Source organism: Scyliorhinus torazame, chromosome 10, assembly GCF_047496885.1.
Source record: "Scyliorhinus torazame isolate Kashiwa2021f chromosome 10, sScyTor2.1, whole genome shotgun sequence".
Taxonomy (NCBI): domain Eukaryota; kingdom Metazoa; phylum Chordata; class Chondrichthyes; order Carcharhiniformes; family Scyliorhinidae; genus Scyliorhinus; species Scyliorhinus torazame.
In genome coordinates this window covers 170,723,168-170,750,125 of record NC_092716.1, presented here as the reverse complement: position 1 = coordinate 170,750,125, position 26,958 = coordinate 170,723,168, and the positions used below count along the sequence as shown (strand labels likewise).

The 26,958-nt window shown below is 51.6% G+C and overlaps 1 protein-coding gene across 3 annotated transcripts in view; it reads left to right on the top strand.

Moving 5' to 3' along the window:
* Positions 1–26,958, top strand: part of LOC140431033 (von Willebrand factor C and EGF domain-containing protein-like) — a 633,994-nt gene that overhangs the window by 404,072 nt on the left and 202,964 nt on the right. For all 3 annotated transcript variants that reach the window (XM_072518932.1, XM_072518933.1, XM_072518934.1), the window contains exons 13-14: positions 4,468–4,593; positions 14,498–14,575. In XM_072518932.1, the coding sequence (XP_072375033.1) occupies positions 4,468–4,593; positions 14,498–14,575 (204 nt within the window). The remainder of the gene's footprint in view (positions 1–4,467; positions 4,594–14,497; positions 14,576–26,958) is intronic.

The window sequence follows — 26,958 nt, the reverse complement described above, 5'->3', positions numbered from 1 at the left end:
GTACACCCGGTGCACATGAGAAAAGTACGAAAACTCCTTCACTCTCGGCCTCCCAAACCTCCACTGGTGCAACCCCCCCATGTGCTCCATAAACCCCTTCAGCTCCTTCGCCATGGCCGACACCTTCCCCGATCTCGGGCTCGACCGGTCCAAGCTTGGTTGAATGACTGTGTTAAAATGCCTCCCCCCATGATCAACCGTTGCGAGTCCAGATCAGGAAACTTCCCCAGCACCCGCTTCATAAACCGCATATCGTCCCAGTTTGGTGCATAAGCATTTACCAAAATCACCAGCATCCCCCCTCGTCTTCATATCCAGTCCCGATTGCTCCACCCATCATTTCCTCAGCTCTGTCTGACACGCTATCTTTATGTGTGTCTCTTGTAAAAATGTCACGTCCGCCTTCAGACTATTTAAGTGCGCAAACACATGTAACCGTTTGACCGGCCCATTCAGCCCCTCCTGTTTCACATGACCAGCTTGGTTGGGGGGTCTCCCCCCACCCCTTTTTGGGCCAGACCCCGGCCCGTTGTCATGTGAGAGTACCTTTAAGAAATGTGTGTTGATAAAATAGCTGTAGTAGGTCTACCTTTAAGAAATGGGTGTTTATCGGAGGCTGCAGTGATGTCAGAGAGTGGCTGGAGCTGGGCTGTCTGTCTACTTTTACTTTCACTTTAGGCTTGCAGCTACAGGGTTGTTTAGTTTTGTTTTAGATTTGGAGAATCTGCAGTCACAGCAAGATGTGTATGAATCTCTGCAAGCTTAGGAATGTTCATTTGGCGATTTCAAAGTGGTAACTGTTCTCAGTAGTGAAGTTAGACCTGGTGTCTTTCTGTAAAAAGGGTTCTTTTTGTCTTATGGATGTTGCAAGTACTGTATTCTTTGGGGGATTTATTGGTGTTGATAGTTGTTAAGATGTTTACTGTGGGTTTATCAAGTGTTAACTAGTTTCATAAATAAACATTGTTTTCATTTAAAAGTACTGTAGATTTCTGTTGCATCACACCTGCAGAGTGGGCCCATGTGCTCCCCATAACCACAATCTATTCAAATTTGTGGGTCAGGTGAACTCCATGATACACTTTGGGGTTCTCTAAACCCTGGCCCATAACACCGTGTCACGTGACCCTCCAGGCCAACCCTCGGATGTCCACCGTAATGACTCCCTTTCCAGCTGTGCCACAACAACACCATTGTCAGCAGCCCCCCTCCCCCCCCAAATAAAACAACAATCTCACCCCCCTCCCCTGCACCAACCACTTGACCATCCGCACTGCGCTCCCATTAGCAAGCCTGCCCAGCTAGTCTGGCAGTCCCCACCCAAGGCCTCCAACCTCCTACCCCCCTCCACTGATTCCCCTCCCCAACCCCAGTTCGCACTCCCCCACGAAACAAAGAACAGAAAATAGGTGCACTCAATCTTGACGCTACCCAAGCATCCTGCCACCAAATACAACAAAATATCTCAAAGGAGAAAAGCTCTCCAACAACCATCAATAGAAAAATCACCTCCTCAAAAGTTCAATGTCCTCCTTCTCCTGCCAGTCTAATTGTCCCTCAAAAATTCCGTTGCCTCCTCTGGCGTACCAAAATAATATTCCATATTCTGAAAGGTCACCCAGAGGCAGGCCGGGTACAAAACCCCGAACATTATCCCCTTCTTGAAGAGGGCAGCCTTGACCCGATTAAACCCAGCCCTCCTCTTCGCCAGTTCTGCGCCCAGGTCCTGGTACACCTGCACCTTGTTCCCCTCCCAGGTGCACTTCCTTGTCTGCCTCGCCCACCACAACATCTTCTCCTTGTCCAAGAAACAGAACAGCTGCACCACCATCGCCCTCGGCGGCCCACCTGCCTGCAGCTTCCTCATCAGCGCTCTGTACTCTTGGTCAACCTCCAGGGGCCAGTCAAAGGCCCCCTCCCCTATCAGCCTTTCTAACACCTTGGCCACATACATGCCACCGTCTGCTCCTTCAATGCCCTCGAGCATCCCCACGATCCGCAGGTTTTGCCTTCTGGAGCGGTTCTCCAGATCACCAACTTCTCCTTCAGCTTTTTTTGGTCACCCGCATCACTCCCATCTCGGCCGCCAATGAGACGCGCTGCGCCTCGCGCTCCCCCACCATCTCCTCAACTTTCTGAATAACCTGGTCCTGGAATTCCAGTCCCTGCTTACTTGGTCAATCCCCGCTTTCAGCAGCTCTGCCACCCTAGCTAGGTCCTCATGGGATTCCCTCCTGCTGGCTGAATTTCTCATTTAAGAAGTCCACCAGCTGCACCGTCGACTACTGGGTGGGCAGGAAAGGCCTATTATACTCCGCCATCTTGACTTGTGGCACACAAAGATTCTCCTGCTCCACCAGCTCCCTCCGTCTCGACCCACTTCTGGTCCGTGGATCCATCCACCAGCCCCACCAGTGGAGTCTTATTTTCCCCTATCACTCCTACACCTTTTTTCATCCAAGCTTCCACCTTCCAAATGGAAAAAAGGTCCAAAATATCGGCCTTGAGTGGGAGCTGCCAAATGTGTGACCACTCACTCCATGGCCACCACCGGAAGACCGGAAATGGGCATTCTTAATGGCAGTGCCCAATATGTCATCAAGGTTGAATACCTTGTTAAATATGTCATCAAGGTTGAAAACAGTCTGGTCTAGTCTTGGGAGGTTGCGAGTGAGATCATGGAGTCAGTGGTGAGGGAGGCGGATTTGTGGCAGAGACTGAGGCAATAGCTTCAGTTGTCCCAATATTTAAAAAAAAATTTAAGAGTGCCCAATTCATTTTTTCCAATTAAGGGGCAATTTAGCGTGGCCAATCCACCTACCTGCACATCTTTGGGTTGTGGGGGTGAGACCCACGCAAACACGGGGAGAATGTGCAAACTCCACACAGACAGTGACCTGGGGCTGGGATTCGAAGCCGGGTCCTCAGCGCTGTCAGCAGCAGCGCTAGCCACTGCGCAACCATGCTGCCCCTTCCCAATATTTAGTTGGAACAAATTTCTATGCACCCTGTACTGGTAGTTGGATTAGCAGTCTAATAATAAAGGGGTCAAGAATGGTGACTTGTGGGCAGAGCTGGGTTTGGCAGCAAACATGCAAAAATTAATGCTGCACTTTTGGGTGATGTCAACAAGCTGCAGCATTTGAATGTGAAATAGCAGGAGGCCAAGGATAGAGCCTTGGGCGACGCCAGAAGAATTGGTGAGGGAGCGGAAAGTGAAAGCATTGTAAGTGATATTCTAACTGCACTGAGATAGATAAGAGTGGAAGCACGTGAGAGCAGCCACAATCAGCTGGGTGACACTGGCGATACTGGGGAGGTGGGTGGTGAGGCTAATTCGGTCAATCTCAGTTGATTTTGGACGGGATGAGCTGATGATGACGAGAAGAACTGCTGGGACGTGCTAAAGCACCATCTGCCCACATCCAAAAACTGGAATTAAAAAGCTGAAAAATGGACGAAGTGGAGAGAGATGGTCGGAACGGTAGACAAGTGATCGAGGCTGAAATTTTCCGGCCCTTCCCGCCCGGTCCTACTGATGGTCCTACTGGAGATCAGGGGTTATGGGAAGAAGGCAGGAGAATGGGGATGAGAAAATATCAGCCATGATTGAATGGCGGAGCAGACTCGATGGGCCGAGTGGCCTAATTCTGCTCCTATGTCTGATGGTCTTATGGTGATCCGTGCGGCGGGTTCCCCAGTGGTGGAGGGTGCCAGCAATGGAAAAAGCCATTAATATTAGCGGAGTGGAAGATCCTGTCGCCGTCCAATGGTGGGCCACCTCCACTGCAGCAGTGGGAGGCAGGCGTGGGTAGGGGGGGCGGTAGGGGGGGGGGGGGGGCAGAACATTCCTTCCTTATTGCCTGAAACTGATGGTGACCCAGAGGGCAGGAGGGAAAGTGGCTTGCAGCAAAATGTGAGAAAATACATTTTTGAGGGGAATCTACTGAAAGAGGGGGAAAATGGGGCAAGCAAAGTTAATTTTGAAATATATGGAAATACATGAAGTAAACTGAGATTGCATGTCGAAAAAATACAGTCAACTTGGAGGACACATATGAAATGTATTTTATAGGTATAGATAGATACATAAATTGCTCCACCGAACAGGTGGAAGTCATACTGTGTTATATCACACTGGAAAGTCTTGTTAAAAGCGTCACCTAATGACAGAAAAGAGGGTAAGAGGGCAGCACGATGGCGCAGTGGTTAACACTGCTGCATCACGGCGCTGAGGACCCGGGTTCGATCCCAGCCCCGGGTCACTGTCCGTGTGGAGTTTGCACATTCTCCCCGTGTCTGCGTGGGTTTCACCCCCACAACCCAAAAAGATGGCAGGGTAGGTGGGTTGGCCACGCTAAATTGCCCTTAATGGGAAAAAATAATTGGGTACTCTAAATTTATTTTTAAAAAGGAAAGGGAAAAGGACATACCTATTGGTCATTAATTACTCCTCTTGGTTTCAAGATAACAATGAATGTGCTACATCTGGAGATGGTCACTGCGCTCATAACTGCATCAACACCGCAGGAAGCTACTACTGCACTTGCCATCCAGGATATCGGCTCCACTTTGACAGACACTCCTGCATTTGTAAGTCCCTCTCTATCTTACACGTGCAATGCTATTCTCACAGATACGAGTTACAGATGTTCACACAGTTTCTGATATTACAGTGGGAAAACTGTGTTTGCCTGCAAAACTAACTGATGGCTCATGCTCAATGGAAGGATTTAATTAAACACGATTGAGCAAAGTCAAATGTAGTTGAGCTAAACGCCACTACATTTCAACTTGTACCTTGATTATTCCATCCTGGAATTATGCAAAACACATTTTCATGGATCCAACAGTAGGCAAACAATTTTTTTTAAAATTAGCATTTTATTGAGGTAATTTTGGTATTATAGCAACAACAAAATAAACAATGTACATGAAACTATAAATATAGTGCAAAAGCCGTCTCCCTCCCTGACAGGTCCCACCTTTATTAACCCCTTATCTAAGCTAAACTAACACCCCCCTCCCCCTTCTGCTGATGATTAACTTTCCACGAAGAAGTTGACGAACGGTTGCCACCTCCGGGCGAACCCTAACAGTGATCCTCTCAAGGCGAACTTGATTTTCTCCAAACAGAGAAAGCTAGCCATGTCCGATAGCCAGGTCTCTGACTTCGGGGGCTTTGAGTCCCTCCAAGCTAATAGTATCCGTCTCCGGGCTACCAGGGAAGCAAAGGCCAGAACGTCTGCCTCTTTCTCCTCCTGGATTCCCGGGTCTTCCGACACTCCGAAAATCACACCTCTGGACTCAGTGCCACCCTTGCTTTCAACACCGTGGACATGACATCTGCAAACCCCTGCCAAAATCCCATAAGCTTCGGACATGCCCAGAACATGTGGACATGGTTCGCTGGTCCTCCCGCACATTTTGCACACCTGTCTTCCACCCCAAAGAACCTGCTCATCCGAGCCACTGTCATGTGAGCCCGATGAACGACCTTGAATTGTATCAGGCTGAGCCTGGCACATGTTGCGGACGCTTGACTCTACTCAACACGTCCGCCCATAGACCATCCTCTATCTCTCCTCCCAGCTCCTCCTCACACTTGCGCTTCAGCTCCTCTGTCTGCGTCTCCTCTGACCCCAGAAGTTCCTTATAAATGTCCGAGACGCTCCCTTTTCCCACCCACACTCTAGAAACTACCCTGTCCTGAATCCCCCTCAGTGGTAGAAGCGGGAAGGTTGACACCTGTTTATGTACCCTCCCAGCCACTGACAACGGAAGCACCTCCCACCTCTGAAAATCATCCTTCATTTAGTCCACTAGTCGGGCCAGATTTAATTTATGCAGCCGGTCCCATTCCTGCGCCACTTGAATGCCTAGGTACCTAAAGCTTCCCCCTACTAATCTAAACGGCAGCCCACCCAATCACCTCTCCTGTCCCCTTGCCTGGACCGCAAACATCTCATTTTTCCCCATATTTAACTTATACCCCGAAAACCGGCCAAATTCCCCTAGAGTCCTCATGATTTCTTCCATCCCCTCTATTGGGTCTGATCCATACAGAAGCAGGTCGTCTGCATAAAGCGAACACAATCCTCAATCCTGGAGGACAAAATTTTGGCCAGCAATTTGGGATCCACATTCAACAGGGATATCGGCCTGTCGGACCGACACAGCTCTGGATTCTTGTTCCGCTTCAGAATCAGCGTCTGGGGCAGCATCCCTCTTTCCCTTGCCTCATTGAACATCCTCATCAACACCGGCCCCAATATCACAAATAACTTTTTATAAAACTTCACTGGGTACCCGTCCAGCCCCGGGGCTTTACCCGGCTGAATGGCCTTCAGACCCTCCACTATCTCTTCCAACCCGATCGGGGCCCCCAGCCCTTCTACTAGCTCCCCGTCCACCTTTGGGAGATTCAGCCCCTCCAAGAAATTCCTTATCCTCTCCGGCCCTGTAGGGGGTTCCGACCTATATAGCCTCCTGTAGAAATCCCTGAACGCCTTATTCACCCCTGCTGAATCTCCAACCAGGTTCCCATCTCCGTCATTTACTTTCCCTATCTCTATGGCTGCCTCCCTCTTTCTAAGCTGCTGTGCAAGCATTCTACTGGCCTCTCCATACTCATGGATTGCCCCCCCTTGCCTTTCTCAGCTGCTCCACCTCCCTCTCTGTGGTTAACAAGCCAAACTCCACCTATAGCCTCCGCCGTTCCCTCAGGAGCCCTGCCTCTGGGGTCTCCGCATACCTCCTATTGATCTGTAATATCTCCATTACCAGCCGGTCCGTCTCTGCCCTGTCCATCTTCTCCCTATGGGCCCGTATCGAGATCAGCTCCCCCCTGACCACTGCCTTCAGTGCTTCCCACACCACCGCTGCTGAAATTTCCCCCGTGTCGTTGACCTGCAGGTAGTTCTGAATACATTTCCTCAGCCGCTCGCACACCCCTTTGTTAGCCAAAAATCCCACATCTAACCTCCAGTGCGGGCGCTGGTTACTGTCTTTTGCCATTGTTGCCACCCTGCCCGTTTTCGAGCTTGACCGGTCCAAGCCAGGATCAATAACTGTGTTGAAGTCCCCTCCCATGACCACCCTGGGCGAATCCAGGTCAGGTATCTTCCCCAGCATCCTCTTTAAAAACTCCACATCATCCCAATTTGGTGCATACACATTTACTAATACCACCGGCACCCCCTCCAGTTCCCCACTGACAATAACGTACTGACCTCCAACATCCGAGACTATTCTACCTGCCTCAAACACCACCCGCTTATTGATCAGGATCGCGACCCCTTTAGTCTTTGAATCCAATCCCGAGTGAAAGACCTGACTAACCCAGCCTTTCCTCAATCTAATCTGGTCAGTTACTCTAAGGTGCGTCTCCTGCAACATTACCACGTCCGCCTTCAGTCCCCTAAGATGCGCGAACACACGTGCCCTCTTGACCGGCCCATTTAACCCTCAAACATTCCAGGTGATCAGCCTAGTTGGGGAGGGGGGGGTGTCATTGCTCCCCGCTTCGCCGATCAACCATCCCCTTTATTTGGCCCAGCCTCCAGCCCATGCTCCATGCCTCCACCGCCCCCAACCTCCCAACCTCCTCTCTGTCCCTTAGCCCAAGTCCCTCCCTCATCAGCAGAATATTTACCACCCCCCCCCCAGTAACAACACTCTGTAATCCAACCCCTTTAATGAACCAAACATATGCACAACCCCTCTGCGCTTCCATGAGCTAGCCCGCCCAGCTAGCTTGGTGGCCCCCATCCCTGGCGCCGGATAGTCTCCCACCTATTGTTCCCTCCCCACCCTCCCCCCACTCATACAAACATACTCCAACATCAAGCAATCCCCACACAATTGCCCGACAGAAAAACACCAAGATATAAACAAGCACACCTTCATCCCCCAACAGTGCAAATGAAAACCTTAACTCACTCAGCTCTACCGCTGGTCCCAAATCAATGCAAAAGGCATTACAAACAGCTTCCACAAAACGTAAAAACGAGAAACTTCTTGTTTTTAAAAGAACAGAAAAACAAAACAAAAAAAAAACATGAACGTTGCAGCAAAGTTCAAAAGTTCTCAGTCCACCACCAGTCCTTTCCTTTTCGCAAAGTCCAGCGCGTCCTCAGGCGACTCGAAATAAAAGCGCGGTTCCTCATGCGTGACCCATAGACAGGCCGGATACAACAGTCCGGGTAAACAATTTTAATGGTGTTGCGATTCACTTTTTCCACTAGCAGTGCTCCCCCTGCCTGTGGGTTTCCTGGCAGCATGGGGTGGTTTCAAATGCGAAATCGCATTGACAAGCGATGGGAGTATAGAATCCCGCTGCCAGTGAATCGCACGCCATCGAGAAACAGGTTGCTGTGGAACTAGAGAGTCCAGCCCCATGTATTTGATTATCGATCTTTCTGCTTACCTTCATTATCTTCAAGTGCATTCCTAACCATGGACTTTTTCTTTCAAAGTTTTTTAAAAATATATTTTATTGAAGTTTTTTATTCACAATTTTTTCCCCTTACACATCAAACAAAAAGAAAAGTTAACAGTACAAGTAACATGATAACTACAATCTAATAATTAGTAACTAACTAACATGGTAAACTAACCAAATAACATAAAATGAAACTTCCCCCCCACCCCCCCCCCACCCCCTCCCTCCCCCCCCCCCCCCCCCCCTCCCCCCTGGGTTGCTGCTGCTGGTCATCTATCTTCCCTCTAACGTTCCGCTAGGTAGTCGAGGAACGGTTGCCACCGTCTGGTGAACCCTTGAGCCGATCCTCTCAGCGCAAACTTAATCTGCTCCTGTTTTATGAACCCTGCCATATCGTTTACCCAGGCCTCCAGTCCGGGGGGTTTCGCTTCCTTCCACATGAGTAAAATCCTACGCCGGGCTACTAGGGACACAAAGGCCACGACATCGGCCTCTTTCGCCTCCTGCACTCCCGGCTCATCCACAACTCCAAATAAAGCTAACCCCCAGCCTGGTTTGACCCGGACTTTCACCACCTTCGAGATCACTCCCGTCACTCCCTTCCAATACCCCTCCAGTGCCGGACACAACCAAATTTCAAAGTTTGTTAACATGTGAACTAATACTGTGGGTCTTTGTTCAAATGCCTTTATCTTTGCCCAACTTTGGGCACTATCGAGATGATGTTTGATAAGGGTGATAGGTTTTCTCCATTATTCATGTTCAATTTATTAGCATACTGTGGGGCTAATTCTTCAAAGTTTAATTTCACTTGAGACTTCAATTTAACACTCTAGCCCTCCTGTTTTAAGAGCCCAAATTAATTAATCAAATTGAATTCACATCTTGAATTCCTCAGAATATTTAAAAAAAGTTGTCTGTATCCCCTTTATTTTTCTATCTGCAATGAAAATGTTTAGTTTTACGAGCTGTTTCTTTTTGAGGGTGGGAGGATGGAGAACTGCACACAATGGCAGTGATTTGTCGATTTGCTTGATTTGGTGTTGCGACAAGGCCGTTGAATCTCGTGATAGGGCTCTCGTGCGATTCGCAACACTTAAGACGTCTCACAAGATTCATCTGCACATTGTGAGATTATGCAATGATCACCCAGCGAGGGCGAGATCCAGGTCGTTATCCAGATGGGTGAGATCCAGTTCAGCAGATCTAAATGAGACGTACACCCCATTTAATTTTGTCTGCACCGGATTCTCCCGGCACCCAGGAACTATCGGACTCCCCAACGAGGCCTGGACCAAGCGCCGTTTAGTACTGGTTCACACAACTGCGGACCAGGTGTAATGGCGCCTGGGGCATCTCCCAGGCTATTGGAGACCCCTGGATGGTCGGGTACAGGGCAAGGTGGCCCTTTGGCTCTCCCTCTGGAACCTGGGCAGCTTGCCACCCTGGCACTGCCAATGTGACTGGGTGGCATCTCCAGGTTAGCAGGGGCACTGCCATGGTGCCTGGGTGGCAGTGTCATGGTGGCTGGGTTGCACTGCACTGCCAAGGGTCTGGGAATGAGGGGGGCTATGCCCCTGAAAGGGGGGATGAGGGGAGTATGAAGAGTGGGGGGAGGGGGGGGGGGGTGAAGGGCAGGTATGAAGGGGCCTCCGAAAGGTTAGGGGATTAGAGGCGGTCCAAAAGAAGGATGGGGAGGTGTGGAAAGGGCATCCCTCAGTGACCCCATAGCGGGGTGTCCGCACTTGGGGTGGGTGTGGGGTAATGCCCATATGTGTTGGAGAGTGACATTGCCTGTGAGTGAGGGGTGTGGGGAACCTTCAAGCTCACTTTTTAGATCAGGGCACCCTTTTAAAATGGCGGCCCAACCTCCGAGGAGCTCGTCTCACTAGTGAGTTCATTGCTGAAAACATTTCTAAGTGTGGGCGAGTAGGGGGAGAAAATCCCCAGGATCCTCAAAAATGATTAAGTGTGGTTTAATAGAGGTGTGGATTTCACCCACAAAAGTCAACGAGAAACACCCTGCCAAACATGCTCAAAGTTACAGTTAAAAATGTTTTGGGTGAATCATACCCAATGTTCAAATGTAGGCCCACAAATGGCCAGTACAGGGAAAATGTTTTTTGACTTTCAGTCAATTGGTCGGAGAGATGTCCCAGTACATGATCCACATATCCTTATGGAACGTTTTCAGTGGTTAATGATCACACCCATATCCTTCTATTTCCATCATTCCTCATGGACATGGCTTCATTATGCACAGATGTTCTTTTGTTTCCGGTTACATTTGGCATGACTTTCTGTTGATCTGCTACATTTAAAATCCATCTGCTTTTCCTTAGGCCGGTTGTCATTAATCCCATGAGTCTTAATCTTGCAAAGCCTCTTGTGGGGAATACTTCTGGTGTCTTCTGAAAATGTCAGTGAATTCTATTCATTGGGCAGTGCTCATAGAATCATTACTTAATCATTGCTTAAAGTCTTTTGTTCGTCTTGTCATTTTGAAGAATTCCAATAGATTTGGGGGAATTTGTTTTCGTAATTCTAAATCCATGGTGATTATTACTTCCCATCTCCGTGCTTCTTTCAGCATTGAGAGCGACCCGCGAGATGCTCTTGAAATTTTACCCTGTTACATCTATAGTCCTAATATTTCATGCCCTTCTTGTTGATATGTCGATATTATTTGCTCTTGTTTGATCCTTGAATGAACCTCCAGGGCGGAATTTTCCTCCCAAAATGGCAGTGTCAGGGTCTGACTGAAAACCAATATGTTTATCTCCAGAAACACAGTGCGTGATCTGACGGAAAAGTTTGTAAGTGCCATTTGTGGGGGGGCTTTGCTGGGAGTTTCACCCTGGCACTGTCGACAAGTTCCCCACCGCTTTCTAACCACACTAAGTCAGTTTTTTGGGCCTTGTTGAGTTTCTCCCCGGTCAAGCCCAAGCTTTGAATTTTTAAAAATAATTTTATTTCACCTTTTTTGATAAATACATAATAATAAAATAGAAAAACAACAGTGTCTGCAACCCCGCCCAAATGAAAAATCTCTACCCCACCCTCCCTAACATGACGGTGACCAGCTCTTTAAAGTACAAAATTAACGGCTGCCATTTTTTGTAGAACCCTCAATTGTACCCCTCATGGTGAACTTAACTTTCTTGAGGTCTAAAGACTCCATAAGATCCCCCAGCCAGGCCGAGGTACTGGGTGGAGAAGCTGACCTCCACCCCAACTGAACCCATCTGCTAGCAGTCAGTGGGGCAAAAGCCAAGTCATCTGCCCCCACTCTTGCCTGCAGCTTCGGCAGGTCTGACATCCCACATATGGCCCCTAAGGGACATATCGCCAAATCAATTTGTAGAATCGCTGGGGGCGGCACATGGCACAGTGGTTAACACTGCTTCCTATGGCACTGAGGATCCGGGTTCGTCCCGGCCCTGGGTCATTGTTTGTATGACGTTTGCACATTCTCCCCGTGTTTGTGGAGGTTTCTCCCCCACAAACCCAAAGATGTGCAGGGTAGGTGGATTGACCACATTAAATTGCCCCTTAATTGAAAAAACTAATTGGGTACTCTAATAAAAAAAAATGTTTAACTTGTAGAATCGCCAACATGGTGCTGAAGAAGGAGAAAGTCCACACCGAGAATTATTGTCATCACTGGGCAGCTGAACTCACTGGCCAGACTGGCTCTCCAGAGATCAGGCCACAGTTTTGAAAGAGCCAGGGTGAAACTCCCAGTAAAACTCCGCACAAATATTACTTAGAAGCTTTTCTATTAGATCACGCCCTGGGCTTCTGCAGAGAAACATATTGGTTTTCAGTCAGACCCTGACACTTCGCCACTTTTTGGGGAAAATTCACTCAAGGATCGGACAACAGCAAATATTATCTCTTAGTGAGCTTCTGGATCCCCCATACCCTCTACCCAGGCAATCCCCTGCCCCCCCCCCCCCCACACACACACAAATGGGCATTACCCCACACCTCCCAAGTGAGGCCACACTTTCCACACCTTCCCACACACCCTTTCAGGTACCCCCCCACCTCCCAGGGCTCCCACCCATCACCCTCCCCCTTCCCCCACCAACCTTCCAGAGGCCCCTTCATACCCGCCCTGCACCCCCCCCCCCCCCCCCCCCGGTCCTTCATAACCCTCCTCACCCTCCTTTCATGGGCATGGCCTCCTCGAGGCCTGACCCTTGACAATGCCACCCTGACAGCTTGGCACTACCACCCGGCAGTGCTCCTGCTGGCTTTGCAACACCATCTGGGTACTTTGGCAGTGCCAGTGCCAAGGTGCCATGCTGGCAGTGCCAAGGTGCCTGCATTCCAAGGAAGGGCCAGGGGGTCATACTGTACTGTCCCTGCCCACCCAGGAGCCTCCAAAGAGACCCCCCAGATACCACCACCTGGCTCACGTTTGTGTGGAACTGTACTGAATGGCACCCAGTTGGGGTCTCCCTGGTAAGGCCGGTAGATGCCAGGAGTCCGATAAATTCTGGGTGAGCACGCCTACGCGGGTTTTAAAAAATAAATTTAGAGTGCCCAATTCTTTTCTTTTCAAATTAAGGTGCAATTTAGTGTGGCCTATTCACCTGCCCTGTACATTTTTGGGTTGGGGGGTGAGACCCACACAAACATGGGGAGAATGTGCAAACTCCACACGGACAGTGACCCAGGGCCAGGGTCAAATCCGGGTCCTCGGTGCCGTGAGGCAGCAGTGTTAACCAATCCACCATTGTGCCGCCCATTCCTAAGCGGGTTTTAAACCTACTTAGGCATGCAAGGCTTGGTCCCATTGTGGGCGGGATCCTGATCGCGACGCCTCGTGAGACCAGGGTAGATCTCGCAAGGTGCACTAGTTGCCCAGAAGCCTGTGGGAGCCTTTCCCAGCATCTACCGGCTGCTTCTCACTCCTGTTAGCGCGCAACACAGCCAGGTAGACCGCGCCCCCAGCCGAGGTTTCAGACCAGATATTTCTGGCGCTTACAGCACAGAAAATTTGGGTGTGTGGTTTAAGCTGTCACTTTGGCGGTTCGGTGTCTGATAGAGCTAGCAAGATGGCTCGGCAGAGATGGGGGCACCATCTTTAAAGGGCACCCCAATCTGCATTTTAAACAAATTCCCCCAAACCCCAGGAACATGGAGGACCACCCACAAGTTTTGGCGTGCTCCCCCACCCGCTATGGAGGTATCAGGGGGTACTATCCCCCCCCCTCTCCTCGCCACATCAGTGCCAGCCTGGCATTGCACTCTGACAATGCCAGCTTGGTAGTGGCAAGTTGGCAATGCCACAGCACTGTCCAGCCATGTCCCTCACCGCCCGATGGCTATACTGACCTCCATGCCCTCGGTGTAGTCATCACAACTGATTCTCTTTTTTGAAAACCAGTGGTGATTCATGCCAGCATGACCGCATGCCGATTGGGTGGATGGATAAGGGGTGGGCAGACGTTACAACGGCAAGTACGGTAAGTATAGATTTAAATATTATAAGGGGCTGGTTTAGCACACTGGGCTAAATAGCTGGCTTTTAAAGCAGACCAAGGCAGGTCAGCAGCACGGTTCAGTTCCTGTACTGGCCTCCCCGAACAGGCGCCGGAATGTGGCAACTAGGGGCTTTTCACAGTAGCTTCATTGAAGCCTACTTGTGACAATAAGCGATTTTCATTTCATTTCATTTTCATTTCATTTCATGTATGGAAATCAGGTTTTCACCGAGATCACATCACTGGCAGGGGAAGGTCTCAAACTGAGATCTCGCCGTTGCAAATCCCGTTAAAACCCGTTGTGAGATTTAGTGACCATAACGGGATTAGTGCGCGTGGTGGACGGGCCGACTAAATCATGTCCCCAGTCATTGTGGAACTTCTGAAACACAATATTGGAACAAAGTTGAAGGTATTTTACTCTACTGCACACGTGTGCTGTTCCAGGTCTGGCATTGCTTGATGAGACAACATATTTTAATCTGCAGCTAAGGCATATAAAAAAGTGTTATATTTTGCAGAACAAACTTCTAATCCTACATTCCATTTGTTCTTACAGCTGATGGTGCTTGCCAGTCATGTCAAAGTAAATGTTTCCCTGGATTTAGTCTCCTACCCAATGGGGTTGATTGTACAGGTGAGGATATCAGCCTCTGTTTTGCAGCATGGTGATGCCAGTATTCAGGTTGCTATTCTGAATTGATCATGGATGTCTATCCATCGTTCAGCCGCTTTATCACCCAAACTAGTCTTCACTTACACTAAGTTTCGAAGAATGAGAGGTGATCTCATTGAAACCTACAAAATACTTAAAGGAACAGACAGGGTAGATACAGGTAATGTGTTTCCCTTGATTGGAGAGTCTAGAACCAGAGAGTACAATTTCAAAATAAAGGGCGAAACCATTTAGGACTGAGCAGAGGAGACAGTTCTTCACACAGAGGATTATGAATCTTTGGAATTCTCTACCTCAGAGGGCTGTGGAAGCTCAGTCATTGTGTATGTTTAAAGCAGAGATTGACATATTTATGATTAACAATAATTTAAAGGGCTATAAGGGGATAATGTGGGGAAAAAAACATTGAAATGTCTGATCAAGCCTTGGTCATGTTGAATGGCAGAGCAAGCTTGTCGGGCTTAATGGCCTACCCTGTTCCTATGTTCCTAAGTCTTTGAATCCGAATTGATGTGTGTTTCAGGAAGCTGCAGCACACTACACCTGAGAAGGAGAAGCAGTCTCTGATGGTGAATTGCCATGTTACGACTTGCTAATATCGATGATAATTATAGGCCTTAGGAGGTGGCATGATGGCACAGTGGTTAGCACTGCTGCCTCACAGTGCCAGGGACCCGGGTTCAATTATGGCCTTGGGTCACTGTCTTTGGGTCACTGTCTATGTGGAGTTTGTATGTTCTCCCCGTGTCTGTGGGTTTCCTCCGGGTGCTCCGATTTCCTCCCACAGTCCAAAGATGTGCGGCTTAGGTGGATTGACTATGATAAATTGCCCCTTAATGTCCAGGGATATGCAGGTTAGGTTACAGGGTTAGGGTGGGATGGACGGGGGAGTGTAAATGGGTAGAGTGTTCATTCAAAGAACAATACAGCACACGAACAGGCCCTTCGGCCCTCCAAGCCTGCGCCGACAATGGTACCTGCCTAAACGAAAACTGTCTGCACTTACGGGGTCCGTATCCTTCCATTCCCACCCTATTCATATATTTGTCTCAATGTCCCTTAAATGCCGTTATCGTACCTGCTCCCACCACCTCCCTAGGTGGCACGTTCCATATATTTACCACTGTGATGAACGGTTACTGTAATACTGTACCCTTGTCATCATGTAAGGTGATGTCCCCTTTAAGACCGGGCTGGGAACCCTGGGGGACTCCGCCTCTGGCTCCGCCCATCTGGGAGCCGTATGTGGGCGGCACCTCTGTTAGCACCCGTCTTGGCACCAGGCTAGTTCTTAGCTTATTAAAGCCTTCTTTACCATTTACTCTCTAAGCGTCGCTATTAAGGGTACAATAATTTAATAAGCTAAACTACATCAGGATGGACGCAGGCCTAAAACCAGAGAAGCTCAACCTGGAAGCACGGACACCGGAGGCAAAACAAATTTTTTAATACTGGCTCCGATGTTTCGAGGCCTATCGGGATTCCTCAGAGACCCCCATCCTGGGGCCACGCAAGCTGCGCCTACTCCACGCCCGGGTGAGTCACAGAATCTCTGCCACGCTTGAAAAGGCGACTACTTATGAAGAGGCGGTCGAGTTACTCCGCAAGCGGTTCATCAAACCCATCAACGAGGTACACGCCAGGCATCTGCTCTCTACCTGCCGGCAGTGCTCGGGGGAATCGCTAGACGAATTCCTTGAAAAACTCACCGCGCTTGCCAGGGATTGTGACCATCTGGATGTGACAGGGGAAACCCATATGAACCTGCACATCAGAGACGCGTCCGTGTCCAGCATCCGCTCGACTGACATCCGGCAGCGGCTACTCGAAAACGGGGCAAAAGACCTCCAGGACATGCTAACGCTCGCCTCCTCGCTGGAGGTGGCCCGACATAATTTGGGTACGTACTTCGCGGACTCTGCGAGCCCCCCTCGGACATCCTCAGACTCAGCCACGTTACGGGCCTGCACCGTGTGGCGACCCGCTCATCATGGGGGCACTCTGTGCTACTTCTGCGGGCCAACATCCACGCCCACGCTGCCCAGCCCGCTCCGCGATCTGCAGCGACTGCGGGAAGAAGGGGCATTTTGCGAGGGTCTACCTGGCCAGGCCCAGGGGCCAGAAAAACAAAGAACAGCCGGCCCGAAAATCAGGCTCTCAGGTCCGCAGGCCTCGCAATGCGGCTGTGCACCAACCCGACACGCCCCCTTCTGACGCGTCATCCGCCTCGTGCGAATCATGGGGGCGGCCATCTTGTCGGCGACCATCTTCTCGACGCGACACGTGCAACCGACGACAGTGGCCATTTTACGAGTCCGACTCGGCTGAGGACTCGGACTACCCGCGAGTGGGAGCAATCACCCTCGACCAAACTCGGCCAAAACATCTGCAAAACTCGATGATGAAGGTCCAAGTCAACGGGCGCGACACTGCATGCCTCTTCGACTCCAGGAGCACGGAGAGCTTTATTCATCCAGAAATGGTAAGGCGCTGCTCCTTGCGCACCCATCCCGCGTCCCAAACCATAGTCCCATTCGGTACAAATCAAGGGGTACTGTATCGCGGGTCTCTCGATCCAGGGCGCCAAACACACCCGTTTCAAATTTTATATCCTCCCCCACCTCTGCGCCCCCCGTGCTGCTCGGACTGGATTTCCAGTGCAGCCACTGAAGCCTGACACTGAAGTTCGGCGGACCCTTGCCCCCCCCTCACGGTATGCAACCTTGCAACACTGAAAGTCGCACCCCCCTCGCTATTCGCGAACCTCACTCTCGACTGTAAGCCCGTCGCCACCAGGAGCCGGCGGTACAATGCCCAAGACATGACTTTTATCAAATCAGAGGTCCAGCGTTTAATGGGAGAGGGGGTCATCGAGGCTAGCAACAGCCCTTGGAGAGCACAAGTGGTGGTAGTCCGGTCCGGGGATAAGAAATGGATGGACGTGGATTATAGCCAGACCATAAACAGTTTCACGCAGCTTGATGCGTATCCCCTTCCTCGCAAAGCAGAAATGGTCAATCGGATCGCCCAATACCAAGTATTTTCCACGGTCGGCCTCAAATCCGCCTACCACCAGCTCCCCATCCGACCAAAAGACTGCCCCTATACTGCCTTCGAAGCATCCGGCCGTCTCTTCCACTTCCTCAGGGTCCCCTTCGGCGTCACAAATGGGGTCTCCGTCTTTCAAAGGGCGATGGACCAAATGGTGGACCAGTATGGTTTGCGGGCTACATACCCGTACTTGGACAATGTCACCATCTGCGGCCATGACCAGCAGGACCATGACGCAAACCTCGAAATGTTCCTCCAGACCGCCCGAGCCCTTAACCTGACCTATAATGAAGAAAAATGCGATTTCCACACAACCCGGCTAGCCATCCTCGGCTATGTCGTGGAAAACGGGGTCCTAGGTCCCGACCCTGACCGCACGCGCCCCCTGAAGGAACTCCCCCTTCCCCGTAGCCTCAAGGCCCTCAAACGGTGCTTGCGGCTCTTCTCCTACTACGCCCAGTGGGTCCCCAAATATGCGGACAAAGCCCTCCCATTCATAAAGACCACCATGTTTCCCCCCTCGGCTGAGGCTTGATTGGCCTTCAACCGCATCAAGGCCGATATCACCAAGGCTGCTATGCACGCGGTGGACGAAACTATCCCCTTCCAGGTAGAGAGCGATGCGTCAGACATCGCCCTAGCTGCTACCCTCAACCAGGCAGGCAGACCAGTAGCGTTCTTCTCGAAGATCCTCACCGCCTCCGAGGTTCGACACTCTGCAGTCGCGAAGAGGCGCAAGCCATTGTGGAGGCTGTACGGCACTGGAGACACTACCTAGCCGGTAGGAGGTTCACTCTCGTCACCGACCAACGGTCGGTCGCCCAAATGTTCAATAACACGCAACGGGGCAAAATAAAAAACGATAAAATTTTGAGGTGGAGGATCGAACTCTCCACCTACACGTACGGTATCCCGCGGCACGTGCGCCAAAGCGCAGGAGGACTGCCTACAAGCCATCCACAATGACCTCTGCCACCCGGGGGTTACCCGGCTCGTCCACTTTATCAAGTCCCGCAACCTACCTTACTCAACCAAGGAGGTCAAGGCCATGACCAGGGCCTGCCAGATCTGTGCGGAGTGCAAACCGCACTTCTATCGGCCAGACAAGGTTCGGCTCGTGAAGGCCTCGGGGCCCTTTGAGCGACTGAGCGTGGATTTCAAGGGGCCCCTCCCGTCCACCAATCGCAATGCCTATTTCCTCACTGTTATCGATGAGTTCTCCCGCTTCCCATTCGCCATTCCCTGCTCCGACATGACCTCTGCTACCATGATAAAGGCACTGCACAGCATCTTCACCCTGTTCGGTTTCCCCGCTTATATCCACAGCGACCGGGGTACATCGTTCATGAGCGATGAACTGCGTCAGTATCTGCTCATCAAAGGCATCGCCTCGAGCAGAACGACGATTTATAACCCGCGGGGAAAGGGACAGGTGGAGAGGGAGAACGCGACAGTGTGGAAGGCTGTCCTTCTGGCCCTACGGTCGAGAAGTCTCCCAACTACCCGCTGGCAGGACGTCCTACCCGATGCCCTACACTCCATTAGGTCGCTCCTCTGCACGACCACGAATGAGACCCCTCACAACCGATTGTTTGTCTTCCCCAGGAAGTCCACCTCCGGGGTCTCGCTTCCACCTTGGCTGACGGCTCCGGGACCTGTTCTTCTCCGGAGGCACATGAGGAGCCATAAAACGGAACCCCTGGTCGAGAAGGTCCGATTACTACACGCCAACCCCAGTTACGCCTACGTCGAGTACCCCGACGGCAGGCAAGATACGGTTTCCCTCCGGGATCTGGCACCAGCTGGTTCCCCCACTACAGACGCCCCTTCCCGCGCCACTCCCCTGCAGAACCCGGCACCCTCTACAACACCCCCCTCCCGGCCCCACTCCCCGTTGGTGGGCACCTACCGCGCGTGCCCCTCCTCTACACACCCCGCTGGCGCCTGCACCGCTACCCCCATCCCCACCTATTCTCCCTGCACCCCGTTCCCCTACCCCGACCCGGACAAAGGCTCTGACCACCGGGCTCCCGGATGTACCCTCAACTAGGACATCCGTGTCCGCCGCGCCACCGCCCGAGCCGAGGAGGACGGTTAGGACGATCAGACCACCGAGACGAATGGACTTATGATGGCACTTCATCCCCGCCGGAATTTTTTTAAACAGGGGGTGAATGTGATGAACGGTTACTGTAATACTATACCCTTGTCATCATGTAAGGTGATGTCCCCTTTAAGACCGGGCTTGGAACCCTGGGGGACTCCGCCTCCAGCTCCGCCCATCTGGGAACCGTATATAAGGGGCCGCCTTGTGGGCGGCACCTCTGTTAGCACCCGTCTCGGCACCAGGCTAGTTCTTAGCTTATTAACGCCATCTTTACCGTTTACTCTCTAAGCGTCGTTATTGAGGGTACAGCAACCACCCTCTGTGTAAAAAAAACTTGCCTCTCACATCTGTTCTAACCTTTTCCCCATACAGCTTAAACCTATGTCCCCTAGTACTTGACTCTCCTACCCTAGGAAACAGCATCTGACTATCCACTCTGTCCATGCCACTCATAATCTTGTAAATCTCTATCGGGTCGCCTCTCAACCTCTGCCGTTCCAGTGATAACAGACTGAGTTTATCTAACCTCTCCTCATAGCTAATGCCCTCAATACCAGGCAACATCCTAGTAAACCGCTTTTGTACCCTCTTGAAAGCATCCACAACGTTCTGGTAGTGTGGCGACCAGATTTGTATTCAATACTCCAAATGAGGCCTAACGAAGGTCCTGTACAGCAGCAACATGATTTGCCAATTTTTGTATTTAATGCCCCAACTGATGAAGGCCAGCATGCCGTATGTCTTCTTGACCACCTTATCCACATGCGATGCCACTTTCAGTGATCGGTGGACATGCACGCCCAGATCTCTCTGCCTGTCAGTATTCACAAGAGTTCTACCATTTATTGTATATTTCCTACATGCATTGGACGTTCCAAAGTGCATCACCTCACACTTGTCCGGATTAAACTCAATCTGCCATTTCTCTGCCCAAGACTCCAACCAGTTTATATCCTGCTGCATCCTCTTCACTATCCGCAACTCCACCAATTTTTGTGTCGTCTGCGAACTTACTAATCAGCCCAGCTACATTTTCTTCCAAATCATTTATATGCACCACAAACAACAAAATCCCCAGAACTGATCCCTGTGGAACGCCGCTAGTCACAGCCTTCCATTCACAAAAGCACCCTTCTACTGCTACCCTCGTGCCCTCTGTGCCCAAGCCAGTTCTATATCCAACTTGCCAGCTCTCCTCTGATCTTATATGACTTCACCTCTTGTACCAGTCTACCATGAGGTACCTTGTCAAATGCTTTACTGAGGTCCATGTATATAACATCCATCTCATCAATCATCTTTGTCACTTCCTTGAAAAACTCGATCAGGTTAGTGAGGCACAACCTCCCCTGCACAAAGCCATGCTGTCCATCACTAATAAGTCCATCTGTTTCCAAATGTGAGTAAATCCTATCTCCAAGAATCATTTCCAGTAATTTCCCTACCACTAACGTAAGGCTCACTGGCCTAGAATTTCCTGGATTATTCCTGCTGCCCTTTTTTTTTCCTCTTTTTTTTAAGAAATATTTTTATTAAAATTTTTACATATTTTCAACAACCCACCCCGCTTACAGAAAAAAGAAAAACAAAGAACACATAAATAAACATCTTACAACTACCTCACGAATTCCCCCAATATACAAACCCCCCATTAAGCAGTAATAAACACAGTAGAAAACACAAAGTACACCCCCGCCCCCCCCCACCCGGGTTGCTGCTACTGCTGACAACCTCCTAACGCTCCGCTAGAAAGTCTAGGAATGGTTGCCACTGCCTGAAGAACCCTTGCACAGACCCTCTCAAGGCAAATTTTACCCTCTCCAATTTAATGAACCCTGCCATGTCGCTGATCCAGGCTTCCACGCTCGGGGGCCTCGCATCCTTCCACTGTAGCAGAATCCTCCGCCGGGCTACCAGGGACGCAAAGGCCAGAATACGGGCCTCTTTCGCCTCCTGCACTCCCGGCTCGTCCGATACCCCAAATAGTGCTAACCCCTAGCTCGGCTTAACCTGGGTGTTCACCACCTTAGACATCGTCCTTGCAATATCCCTCCAGAACCCATCCAATGCCGGGCACGCCCAGAACATGTGGGTGTGATTTGCCGGGCTCCCCAAGCACCTCCCACACCTGTCTTCCGCCCCAAAGAACCTGCTCAGCCTCGCACCTGTCATATGTGCTCTGTGAAGAACCTTAAATTGTATCAGGCTAAGCCTGGCGCAAGAGGAGGAAGAATTAACCCTACCCAGCACGCCCACACACCCTCGTCTATCTCCTCCCCAAGCTCCTCCTCCCATTTACCCTTTAGCTCGTCCACCAGGGTCTCCTCCTCCTCCTGCATCTCCTGGTAGATCGCCGAGACCTTGCCTTCTCCAACCCACACCCCCGAGAACACCCTACCCTGGATCCTGAGTGCTAGAAGCAGCGGGAACTCCCTCACCTGCCGTCTTACAAACGCCCTTACCTGCATGTACCTGAAGGCATTTCCGGGGGGAAGCCTGAATTTTTCCTCCAGCGCCCCAAGATTCGCAAACGTCCCATCTAAAAACAGGTCCCCCATCCTTCTTATTCCTGCCCTGTGCCAGCTCAGGAACCCTCCATCCATTCTCCCCGGGACGAACTGATGGTTCTCCCGGATCGGGGACCAAACCAAAGCCTCTACCTCACCCCTGTGGCGTCTCACACTGCCCCCAGATTTTCAAAGTCGCCGCCACCACCGGACTCGTGGTGTACCTTGTCGGCGGGAGCGGCAGCGACGCTGTCACCAGCGCTCCCAGACTCGTGCCCACTCAGGACGCCATCTCCAGCCTCTTCCACGCCGTCCCCTCCCCCTCCATTACCCACTTGCGTATCATCGCCACATTGACAGCCCAGTAATACCCACACAGATTAGGTAACACTAACCCTCCTCTGTCCCTACTCCGCTCCAGAAACATACTTCTCACCCACGGGGTCTTTTTCGCACACACAAATCCCATGGTGCTCCTACTGACCCACTTAAAAAAGGCCTTAGGGATCAGGATGGGGAGGCACTGGAATGTAAAAAGGAACCTCGGGAGCACCGTCATCTTTACCGACTGTACCCTACCCGCCAGGGAGAGTGGCAGCATATCCTACCTTTTAAACTCCTCCTCCATCTGCTCCACCAACCTCGTCAAGTTGAGCTTGTGCAGGGCCCTCCAGCTCCTGGCCACCTGGATCCCTAAGTACAGAAAACTCTTTTCCGCACTCTTCAGTGGAAGCTCGTCTATCCCCCTTCCCTGGTCCCCTGGGTGTACCACGAAGAGCTCACTCTTCCCCACGTTGAGCTTATACCCGGAAAAGTCCCCAAACTCCCTGAGGATCCGCATCACCTCCGGCATCCCCCCACTGGGTCCGCCACATACGGTAACAGGTCATCGGCATACAATGAAACCCTGTGTTCCTCCCCCCCCCGGACCAGCCCCCTCCAGTTCCTGGACTCCCTTAGAGCCATAGCCAAAGGCTCAATTGCCAATGCAAATAGCAAGGAGGATAGGGCGCACACCTGCCTCGTCCCCCGGTACAGCCGAAAGTATTCCGACCTCCTCCGATTCGTGGCCACACCCGCCACCAGGGCTTCGTAAAGTAGCCTAACCCAACTAATGAACCCCTCCCCGAACCCAAACCTCCTCAACACTTCCCAAAGGTACCCCCACTCCACCCTATTGAAGGCCTTCTCCGCATCCATCGCCGCCACTATCTCCGCTTCCCCCTCCACTGCAGGCATCATGATTACGTTAAGGAGCCTCCGCACATTGGTATTCAGCAGCCTTCCCTTAACAAAACCCGTCTGGTCCTCGTGAATCACCCCCGGGACACAGTCTTCAATTCTGGTAGCCAACACCTTCGTTAACAGCTTCGCATCCACGTTGAGGAGAGAGATTGGCCTATACGACCCGCACTGTAATGGGTCCTTGTCCCGCTTCAAGATCAGCGAGATCAGCGCCCTGGACATCGTCGGGGGTAGGGCCCCCCCCTCCCCCGCCTCATTGAAAGTCCTCACTAATAGAGGGTCCAGCAGGTCCATATACTCCCGCTAAAATTCCACCGGGAACCCATCCGGCCCCGGTGCCTTCCCCGCCTGCATACTCCCCAGCCCCTTAGTCAGCTCCTCCAGCCCTACCGGTGCCCCAGGCCCAGCCACCTGCTCCTCCTCCACCCTCGGGAATCTCAGCCGATCAAAAAATCAACGAATACCCCCCTCCTCTGTCGGGGGCTCAGACGTATACAGCCCCTCATAAAAGTCTCTAAATACCCCATTTATTCCCACCGCACTCCGCACCATGTTCTCCCCTTTGTCCCTAACTCCCCCAATCTCCCTCGCTGCCTCCCGCTTCCGAAGCTGGTGTGCCAACATCCGGCTAGCCTTCCCCCCATACTCATACTCCGCCCCTTGTGTTTTCCTCCACTGCACCTCTGCCTTATTGGTGGTCAACAGGTCGAACTCGGCCTGGAGGCTTCGTCGCTCCTTGAGTAGTCCCTCCTCGGGGACCTCTGCATACCTCCTATCCACCCTTAAAATCTTCCCAATCTCTCCTTCTCTCTCCTCTCCTTCTTCTCCTTGTGGGCCCTAGTGGAGATTAGCTCTCCCCTAATCACCGCCTTCAGCGCCTCCCAGACCACCCCCACCTGCACCTCCCCATTATCGTTAGCCTCTAGATAGCTTTCAATACATCCCCGGATCCGCCCGCTCACCTCCTCATCCGCCAGCAAGCCCACATCCAGGCGCCACAGCGGGCGCTGGTCCCTCTCCTCCCCTAGCTCCAGCTCCACCCAATGCGGGGCATGGTCTGGGATGGCTATGGCCGAATACCCCATGTCCTCCACCCTCGGGATTAGTGCCCTGCTCATAACGAAGAAGTCTATCCGGGAGTAGGCTTTATGGACGTGGGAAAAAAAAGAAAATTCCCTGGCCCCCGGCCTGACAAACCTCCATGGGTCCACTCCTCCCATCAGGTCCATAAACCCCCTCAGCACCTTGGCCGCCGCCGGCCTCTTACCCGTCCTGGACCTGGAGTGGTCCAATGCTGGATCCAGTACCGTGTTGAAGTCACCCCCCCATTATCAAGCTCCCTGCCTCCAGGTCTGGAATCCGGCCCAACATGCGCCGCATAAATCCGGCATTGTCCCAATTCGGGGCATACACATTCACTGATACCACCCGCACCCCCTGCAGCTTACCACTCACCATCACATACCTACCTCCATTGTCTGCCACGATGTTCAACGCCTCAAACGACACCCGCTTCCCCACCAAAATCACCACCCCTCGATTCTTTGCGCCCAACCCCAAGTGGAAAACCTGCCCTACCCACCCCTTTCTCAGCCTAACCTGATCTGCCATCCTCAAATGCGTCTCCTGGAGCATAACCACATCTGCCTTCAGTCCCTTCAGGTGCGCGAACACACGGGCCCTCCTGACCGGCCCGTTCAGGCCTCTCACATTCCAAGTTATCAGCCGGATCAGGGGGCTTCCCCCCACCCCCTCCCCCCCACCCCTCCCCCGCCCCCTGCCGATTAACCATCCCCTTTTCTAGGCCAGCCACGTGTTCTCTCTTTAAAAAAAATAAAAATTTAGAGTATCCAATTCATTTTTTCCAATTAAGAGGCAATTTAGCGTGGCCAATCCACCTACCCTGTACATCTTTGGATTGTGGCGGCGTAACCCACACAGACACGGCCTGCTGCCCTTCTTAAACAATGGAACAAGTTGGCTACTCTCCAATCCTCTGGAACTTCACCTGTAGCCAATGAGGGTACAAAGATTACTGTCGAGGTCCCAGCAATTTCCTCCTTTGCCTCCCGCAGTATTCTGGGGTAGATCCCATCAGGCCCTGGGGACTTATCTACTGAATGCTTTTTAAGATGCCCAACACCTCCTCTTTATTAATATCAACATGACTCAGAATATCTACATATTCTACCCTATACTTCGCATCCACCAAGGCCGGGATTCTCCTTTCCGGGGACTAAGTCCCCACGCCGGCGGGAAAACCGGTTCCAATGACTCCGGCGTCAATGGGCCCCCAAGGTGAGGAATTTTCACCTGTATTGGGGGCTATGTGGACACCGGAGGGGTTGGCGCCGCTCCAGTCGGCGCTGAAGGGACTGCTGCTGCGTTATGGTGCATGTGCAGGGGGTTCTCTTCTCCACGCCGGCAATGGCGGAGCCCTACAGGGGCCGGCGCAGAAGGAAGCAGTGCCCCCACGGCACAGACCCCCCCCCGCAACCCCCGAGGACCGCCCCAGCCGACTTACCTGCCAGGTCCCGCCGTGTGGGACCATACGTAACCCACGCCGGCGGGACTGGCCAAAAACGGACGGCCGCTCGGCCCATTGGGGCCCGGAGAATTGCCGGGGGAGCCGCTGCCAACGGCCCCCGATGGGCGTCGCGTGAACCCCGCCCCTGCCCGAAAAACAGCGCCAGAGAATACTGCAGCCGACGTCGGGACGGGATTCCTGCCGCCCCCCCGGGGATTCTCCGACCCGGCGGGGGGTTGGAGAATCCCGCCCCAAGTCTTTCTCTTTGGTGAATACTGAGGCAAAGTATTCATTTAGTGTCTCGTCCATTTCCTCTGGCTACCCTCTTGCTCTTTACATATGTATAAAACGCCTTTCAATTTTTCTTAATCCTGTTTGCCAATGATGTTTCATGACCCCTTTTAGCCTTCCTAACTCCTACCTTAAGTTCTTTCCTACTTGCTTTATATTCTTCAAGGGCTTCATCTTTCATAATCCTTATAAGACCTTACGAATGCTTCCTTTTCTTTGTGACAAGATTCATAATATCCCTCGCCATCCAGGTTTCCCTACATTTGCCACCCTTATCTTTCGTCCTAACAGGTACATGCCGGTCCTGAATTCTAATCAACTGACATTTGAAAGCCTCCCACATGCCGGATGTTTATTTTCCTTCAAATAGTCTCGCCCAGTCAACACTCTCCAGATCCTGCCTAATGCTGTTTTAATTAGCTTTCCCCCAGTCTAACACCTTCACCTGAGGACCACTCTTGTCCTTATCTATAAGCAGCTTAAAACGTACAGAATTATGATCACTGTTCCCAAAATAATCTCATACCGAAACTACGATAACCTGGCCAGGCTAATTTCCCAGCACCAGGTCTAATATAGCCCCTTCCCAAGTTGGGTTATTTACATATTGATTCAA